This window comes from Vollenhovia emeryi, unplaced genomic scaffold (genome assembly GCF_000949405.1).
Source record: "Vollenhovia emeryi isolate VEMERY1.0 unplaced genomic scaffold, V.emery_V1.0 DF939145.1, whole genome shotgun sequence".
Taxonomy (NCBI): Eukaryota; Metazoa; Arthropoda; class Insecta; order Hymenoptera; family Formicidae; genus Vollenhovia; species Vollenhovia emeryi.
The window spans coordinates 1,629,855-1,638,520 of record NW_011967221.1 but is presented as its reverse complement, the minus strand read 5'-3'; the positions used below and the strand labels follow the sequence as shown (position 1 = coordinate 1,638,520).

At 34.4% G+C, this 8,666-nt stretch overlaps 2 protein-coding genes across 2 annotated transcripts in view; both read right to left on the bottom strand.

Annotated features, from left to right (window-relative positions):
- Positions 1–4,522: 4,522 nt before the first annotated feature.
- On the bottom strand, positions 4,523–5,908 carry LOC105566334 (adenylate kinase isoenzyme 1-like). The gene is made up of 2 exons (XM_012020249.1): positions 5,561–5,908; positions 4,523–5,212 (listed from the first exon to the last, which is right to left on the bottom strand). Exons 1-2 carry the CDS (start codon positions 5,694–5,696, stop codon positions 4,662–4,664), a joined length of 687 nt encoding a protein of 228 aa, XP_011875639.1. The 5' UTR covers positions 5,697–5,908; the 3' UTR covers positions 4,523–4,661.
- Positions 5,909–8,104: 2,196 nt separating this feature from the next.
- The window catches only part of LOC105566433 (protein sprint-like), a 172,754-nt gene continuing 172,192 nt past the window's right edge, over positions 8,105–8,666 (bottom strand). The window contains exon 16 of the mRNA XM_012020435.1: positions 8,105–8,178. Within this exon, the coding sequence (XP_011875825.1) occupies positions 8,105–8,178 (74 nt within the window). The remainder of the gene's footprint in view (positions 8,179–8,666) is intronic.

Below are 8,666 nucleotides of genomic sequence, written 5' to 3'. Positions count from 1 at the left end.
AGCCGTCGTCGTCGTGGCGCTTGCCGTGCCGTCGGAGGCAGCGGACAAGTAACGCCCGGCGCCGATTGGTCCGCCGGCACTTTTGAAGGCGGGATCAGGAGGCAACGCCGGAAAAACGACAAAAACGAGGAGCGGGAGGATTTAACCTATAGCCTCCACGTTTGACGCGGTGCCTCGCCGCGACGCCCGTCGTCGGGACGAGGCGCCTGCGCCGACCCCTTCGAACCTCTCCGATGACGCCTGGTATCTCCCACCCCCGGCGATCCGGACCAAACTATCCCCCTACCGACAGCAAAACGCCGTCATGGGAAACGACGCCTACCTGAGTGTCGCGTCGGGGCAATTGTTGATCGTTGGCTACGCGACGGTCGAAGTTCTCTTTGCCGAGTCGCCTCGGCATCGAATCGTCTGGATAAAAAAAGCGACGGTGCGCTGAGCAGCCCCGGTACTCTTTTCATCCGCCGTAGATTAATTGAACCCCGCCGAGCAACGTCGCGTGATTTACAAGCGAGACTTTAATCAAGCGGGATCCGATGATAAGGGTTGAATAGTTTTCTGTTCTGTATCTCTGATTAAATAAACTGTTGAAAAAGCTTTTGCACAATTTACACGCTACACTCGCGTCGAAAATGAATTATACTTTTCAACATTGTGTTATTTATCAGATTTATGTTTGAGTTTATATTTTCTAAATGAACACGTCAGCGCGGGGCGGTCGAGGAAAAAGAGACTCGAACCGACGGAGTCTGCCATTCTCGCCAGAGAATCAACGTTCAAAAGGAGTTGCTAACGGAGCAATTAATCCAGCGATCGAACTTTCGACTCCTGAAATGTTCTCCCGGACAAATCGAGCGAGATCCACGAGAGTGGGTGCGGGCAATCGGTAACGCGGCCGACGCCGCGCGACGCAGCGCAACCCCGGGCGTCGTTGTGGTGGTGGCGGCGGCGGTGGTTGTGGTGGGCGAGAGTTCGACGGTGTCTAGGGGTTGCCAGGTTGCCGCCATGCTGGATTCCTGCCGTCGCGCGAACCCCTGCTTGCCTTCTGGTAATCGTTGCCAGGGATGCGACAACCCCACCAGACCGACGTCGCCACGCCCTGCGGATCGCGGATGGACCAATGACGCCGGGACGTCGCGACGTCGGCGTCCACCAATAGGATTACCCTCTGATACGCTCTTTCGCTTGTCGGTGACTGCTGTATGCCCTCCCCTCGCAGTCCCCTCCGCGAAGCTGGATGCCTTTCAATTTCGGGCCCGCGGCCTCATAAACGCAGCCAACCACCCATCCACCCGCGCCGTAGGGGTGGATCGGGGCAGATCGGGGTAGAAGGGATCGCAAACGCGGAGTAGTCGAGGTACTTGGCGTCGACGTGTCCGCGTGTACATCTATACACGCAGACAATTGCAATCAGCAGAGACGAGGAGGGGGGGCACAGGGTACAAAGCCGCGTAGAGTATCGCGGGTTGAGAAGCTGAAGAGTGTGCGCGCGAGCTTACGGCAATACATGAGAATGTGCGTATGGCACGGTAGGATGGTTTGTCTCTCAAACACACACACACAATACATATGTCTGTGGAGATAGAAATGGTTTATTGACGGTGATCAATCAATCCGAATATTATAAGAGAGGAACGTTTATATTATATAAAGTTACGTATTTACGATAAAATTATACTTAACTTTACGACAACATCACATAAGTAATGCAATGTGGACATTGTAAACCAACGAGATGCGAATTATAATTCAATTTGATCCTAGATTCGCGATTCTAATTTTCAATTCGCGTAATTTCATTTTCCGATGCATCGTGAAATATTAAATCTCTAGATAAAGATTATTATGGAATTAATATTGTCACGCAGAAAAAAAGAGTATTCTTCTTTTGAAAATATGTTTAGTTTGAACGTGAAAATCTTGAAATAAGAATATACGTATTACGTTAAAGGAAGAAAAACTTGCTTGAATAAAGCAATTTTATATAATTTAATGAAGAAAAATATATGCTTGTTATTTAAGAATAATTTTCTTGAATGGAGAGAAAACAATATTGGATAGAAAATAAAATATTTTCAAATCGAAGATTATAATAATTGAAATAATTTTATTGACAAAATAATTATATGTATTCTTGAAGTGACAATTATAGTATTTAAGTAAGACTGTAATATTGTTGGAATGTACGATTATTAAATGCTTCTAAGCAGATTATAGATTGTTACGTATATATAAACAACATATAAAACAATACACGTCAATTTGAGTATACATATAAGAGTTGATCCGACACTTTTCTTTCTGTGCAAGGAGCATATACGTTTATTTATTATGTGTGTATATTATATTTCTACTTGGTAGATTATCTCGTCACTGTAATTTTTTTTCTCGCTACGATAGTCGTGCAAGTAATATAATATACAGTTGGAATTTTTTTAAATTTCCAATCTGTTAAAATAAGATGATTTTTATCGCAGTACTTACATTACGCAAACTTCATCATAACTGACTTAAAATTCCTACAGATACTCGTGACATCTTGAAAATAGAGATTATGTACACATAATCGCAGATTTAACATAATCCTTACTAAGGGATTAAAGTTTTTGAAGATACGATTACGATCTATTCCTTAGAAACCGAGTATTTGCGAGACATCCATCAAACTCTCGTTCGCCTCGTTTAATGCTACGCTAGAAAGTAGAACGAGCAGCAGAGAGGAAGTTGCTTTTCCTCCCTCGATGAGTACCTCAAAGGGGATGTTCCGATCGGTGCGCACATCTCAAGCATCAGCTTGCAAATTTACACGCCTCTGCTTTCTTAGCGCGTCTTTTGTGCAATGTTCCTTAGACGATCGTTATTTTCATGCATGTGTGACAAAGATTTATGTGTGTTACCTTATGTGAGTTCTCAGAAAAAATTTTTTATCATAAATACGACAGCGACCTACGTAATACAAGACTGTGTGTTGCGTCAAGTTCTGCTTGATAAAAAAAATTATGACCTTCGATATAATAATGATATTTAACAGTGGGGTTTGACGTATAAAAACACACTAAGAAAAGCTGTAGTAATGAAAAGAAGAGAGGCTTTATTTTTAAAAGTTTCCCTTATGATATAAATTCTATGTAATGGATATTATTTTTAAAGAGATGTAATTGTGTCACTAAAATAAAAATGAACATTCTACTTATAAAAGTAATGCAATATATAAACAAAATTTGTATAAATATGCACGCATATTCTTTTATGTATTTGTGTACATATACCTGGTATCCTGGTGTAAAAGCGGAAAGAGAGGGATTCTACATGAAAAAATAAGTCGAAAATATAAAACAAAATTCCTTTCACAGGTTTTATTTTGCAGAAAGACAGCTTTGAATATTCGTTCGATGTCCGTGCACTTTACACGCATCTACAATTATAAATCTTACAAATATTGAAAAGATATTTTCGGGATACATTATAAGACAAGATGTGTTTGTCTCTCTCTTTCAAGAACGTTATTTTATTAAAACTTGTTAGAAACATTTTCCGTTTTGTCATATACCTATGTATGTATAATTGTGTCCTCTGCATTAAAATTGTACGAATATTTTCCGCCATTACAAGTTGTTTTCAAGTTTTCAAAGACTAGACTAGACGTTTTCTTTCAATTGCTCGACACTCGACAATATTATCGCGATACATAATACATAAAAGATTTATCGTGACCAATCATACCTAAAAAATCAAAATTGTTTTTCAAGAAAACAAAGCCTCCCTTTAAAAAGCTTTATTCTATATTTTCGATTTAATGTTTTTAATTTTTTGTCTTCATAAGATGGGGCAAAAAATTCCATTAAACATAGGCCGAAAAATCAATATTTTTGAAATTATAAACAATTTTTATTTTGGTTAAAGTAAATTTTATTTGTTGAGAAGATGAAAAAGAAGAATTGTTCAAACTCTAAAGTTTAAGTAAAAAAGATTTTCTATCCCTCTCCTCCTTCTATTTTCACATACTATTTATATCTTTATATTTTTATAATTAAATTGACATGAGTTTGGTCTTAAAACATTTCATATTTAGAAATCTAATTGTCTTTAACCAAAAAATAAACTAAATTTACACGTTTTGATTTATCAACGCATGGATGAATAATGAAAGCCGTATATGTAACACTGGAAAGATTACATTCGCCTTTATTAACTAGCGGTAAGTTATCATTGTTTGATACATACAAAATGTATGTATATGTATATAAATAATATGTAATATATTACAGAGTGTTAAAAAGAGAGATCGATATAGCAGATAGCACTCGTAAAAAATTTTAATATTTTTAATATTTTTCGAAAACTCTTTTTCGAAAACTCTTTTTGAAAGAAGTCGCAATTCTATGATACGAAAGTGTGAAGTATACGTATAATAAGGTAAAAAAATTGTTTTCCTCTTTCATATCTTATTAGTCTTGTTATAAGATTTGTAACAATATTAATTATAATTTTTTATGTATAATAATTGTTTTATTATATAACATAGTTTAATGTAGTACTTAACAAAGCATAGTTTATTTTCGTAATGCGATATAAAACTCCATCAGTAACTTAAAACTTTGTAATTGATGTATTGCTGGGCCAGTGCAGTTAACAAACAGTGTACGTAAACGATCAAATTATAATTAACCGTTTTTACTAGATGTACTTGGAAAGGTCATCAATACGTTATCAATTGCGCAGCAAATGTCTTGAAAGACTTCCAGCTCATCTCTCTCACCGTCGATTACGACCAGTTGTTTCTTGTAATACTTTAGGATAGGCTTGATCATTCGACTGTGGTCCTTGATTCGTCTCCATTTTTCATCGGTACTGTGTTCCTGCCTCTCGGTGGCGGTGATGGTCCTGGCCAGGACTCTGTCCATCAACAGTGAGTTTCTGACGTATAAGTACAAGACGAGATCTGGCGGTCGAATTTGTCTATTGAAATGCTGACACTGTATCTTTTCCCTAGGAAACCCGCTCAACAAGAAACCTCGGGTCATGTCTAAGCTGCTCAGCATCCGCGCTTTAACGAGCTCCATCATAACATCCGAGGGAACTAGTTTACCCTCTGACATCAAATATGCCAAGATAGCGCCTCTCTGTGAGCCAGTGGTTACTTCGTCGCGCAATAATTCTCTGCTTACGATGCCGCAGAAACTGTAGTGCTCTGCTATCCGCGCACACTGCGTCGCTGCAGGAAAGAGAATCAAAATCATTCTTAAGTCTAAAGGAAACAAAAATTATTTTCAAGTTATTATTTTCAATTTTAATCGCGGCACTAATGTTGCATATTTTTATTTTATATATTTATTTCATCTAATATACATAACGCATGGATATATTACATAATTATTATTGTTTTAGATTTCAAATTTAGTGGATTACTTGGAAACATTTTCAATAGCCAAAAGAATTTGCAAATTAAAGAAGCTTATTTGAATAAGCCATTGAACTTTATTTACTCTTTAATAACTTTATGATTTAATTGTTTAAAAGTGCTCTGTTCATATATGAAGTCACAAATACAAATTCAACGAACTCTTTCCTGCTCCTGGACCTCCAATCAAAAAGATAATTGGCAACTCTGAGTCTCTAACTGATGAAGCATCGAGTCCAATATTTCTTGGTATCACGGCACATAAAGGATCGACAGGTCGCACGCAATTCAAACCCATCCTTTATCTTCCGCGAGTACTGTGTTTATTGGTTTAAACTGCTTTAAAAATAATTACTAAAACTAGCTCTATTTGATATATTTTAAGCAAAGTGAGTAAACGTTACATAGTTTTTCTATGACATGTCAGAACCTTGAAGTTGAAGCTTCAAATTAGATGTAATGTGTAATGTCATAAAGAATTAATATCGACCTGGAGAATGTCATGAACATAGAAGCAATATACCATTTTAGCCTCTAATTAATGATAAATAATTCCATAACTGTTATTTCAACTAAAAATTGCTACTATCTTACAACCTAATTGCAAAGTTTGCTACATATTAACTGCTGTCAGTTATTATTTATAGGCTAAAATTATAATCACTAATCTTTTCGATCGTTGGTTAATCAAGTGAAACGGTAGCCTCGCGGTACCAAGTATTGTATACAGGGTGAGTCGTAAGTCAGCTGTCCCAACTTTTTACCATAAGAGGTGAATATATGGTCTTCTTTTGCAACATATTAATATAATAACGTTAGAAAATTATAATAACCGTAGTATCTAAAAATGCAGTTAGATTTTTCATTAATTCCCTCTTTGTCACTTAATGAAAAATGCTTTCTTTGAAGATAAGAAGAATGGAACCCAATAATTACTTAAAAATATTATACCAATTTGTATATTTACTGAAAATAAAAATAACAATTGGTGGTTCTTAAAATATGTAAATAAATCCATTCGAATAATAGAAAAGTGTTTATTGAGCATAGACTTACATATTACAATGATAATAATAATCATTGATGACAAGTATGTAATAACGGTAATTAATTACTGGTACAGATTTCTTTAGCGAATTAAAAGTTAATTACTTAAGTATAATTTTTAATAAACCTTCCCGACTTGTATCGGTTTGACTAGCATATTAGAAGCATATTATAATATTAAAATCATCGTGTAAATCATCGTAGAAAAAGGACAAAAGCATATCTACGCAAAGATCACGATATATTAGGTAGTAGAAAACGCATTTAATAAATTATGTAGGGAAATGTACATTTATAAATCGCTAATTATTATTACATATGTAACGAGTGCATAAGTTGTAAGAGACAGTAAAAGAATGCGAGGCTGATTTTTACGATTCTCTTTAGCAAAATATTTCCAGTATCATGTTTGTGAATTTAAAAGAGGCCATCGATAACTTACGAATTTAAAAAATCATCAATATTTATTTATAGTTTCTAATTTCACAACGCTGTTTTTTTATTATAGCATATGTATTATTATTATACTTTATCTCGCAACTCTAATGACACATATGAGTTACACACAGCCTTCTAGATTTGAAAATCAGCCTAGCAAATTCTTTTGCAGGAAAAATGAAGCAATAAACGAGGAATCACATGTGTAAAATATTAATAAGAATCTGCCTACAACTTGTAGTAATAAATACACGAAATTTTCCTAAGAATACGGATTGTTTACCTTACGAGAACTTGCAATTTTTTTATTTCGTAGAAAGTACTTAAAATAGAACGTCTAAGCTAGTCTTCTTTGTTTTCTACTCTAAACTTTGCACGCACGAATTTCAAAAAGTTTCCTCAGGTTTGTTATTCAATATTATAGAAAATGTATAGCAATTTGCGCGTCTTTTCATATGTATGTTAGGAAAAACTCTGTATTATTCTTTCTGTGTATTGTGTATGTATATGTACATGTATGTATATGTATACATATACATGTCATATATACACATATATGAAAAGTATAATACTTGCGAAATCGTTATTAAGTCCAGAGACCATCGGTGTATTATAGTCGTAATAATATACATATTTAATACAAAGTATTATTACGTTTTAAGTACTTTTATTAATTTAAAAACAAAATTTTGTAGCAATGATATATAATATTAATTGGAAAATGTGATTTTTTGGGTAAATATTAGAAAATTTTTTAAGCCGGTACAACAAAAAATTTAAATAAAATATATGTAAATATAAATATAAGTCAATTGTCACTCATGATTAAGAAAATTTTTGGAAAACATAAATAATTGGTAAAAAGCTTTCTGCATACTTATAGTTACATCATTATACGTGTAACGAAATTAACTCTATCGATTACAACCAAATTTCTGAGATAATGATAAATTGTGCCGAAAAATTGTCCATATTTTTAATAAAAAATCTTATACAAGTTTTTTATTAATATGAGTTTTTATAATAATAAATAATAATCTTCTAGTTTCACAGAAAACGGCTTGTCTGAGTAATCAATAAATTTGAAGTCATAATAATTGCTTCGTTTACATTATTATAATTATTTATATCTAATTAAAATAGAAAGTTTTTCTATTATAAATTAATAAAATTAATTGAGTACTATTTTCCTAGATGTTCTCTGGACTTGTAGATTCTCTCTTATTCTTTCAGGACAGGTTCCAAGTAGCAACGTCCTTCCTGTTTTATTGCAGACGTCCACGAGACATTGAATACTGAATAAATACATACAATACAACTTTTCATGATACATCGTATATGTGCATATATGTGTCGTGCATTCTGCGTGCAATTGAAAATTTATACGCATTTCGAAATTATCATTAATTGCACACACATGAATGTACACAGCTATACGTTTTTCGTTCCTTCACATTTGATGCAATTTAATCAGTGATCAATTCCGTCGAGACGATCGGTGAGTAAATATTTGGTCGTATAATTTCGCATAGATAACGCGATTTTTAATTTTACTTATTTTAATTAAATATATTAACCCTCAGTAGGAGTGATAAACTATAAAATTTCGTTAATTAAATAATAAATAAAGGGATAATAAAATTAGGAATAATAATAGACGTTCGTTTTAAATAACAAATGCGAATAAACAAGGCTAATAATAATTTCGAGCAGATGAAGGTGATAAATAAAAAAACTACATTTTTAACGATGAAGTTAAGGGGATGCTGGAGTGATTCTGCAC

Bases quoted from the DNA above. Each gene is read 5' to 3' on its own strand.
- LOC105566334 (XM_012020249.1), bottom strand. From the start codon at position 5,696: ATGGGTTTGAATTGCGTGCGACCTGTCGATCCTTTATGTGCCGTGATA. The intron at 5,213-5,560 runs GTTCGTTGAATT...TCTTTCCTGCAG, and splicing joins AGGTCCAGGAGCAGGAAAGA to CGACGCAGTGTGCGCGGATA.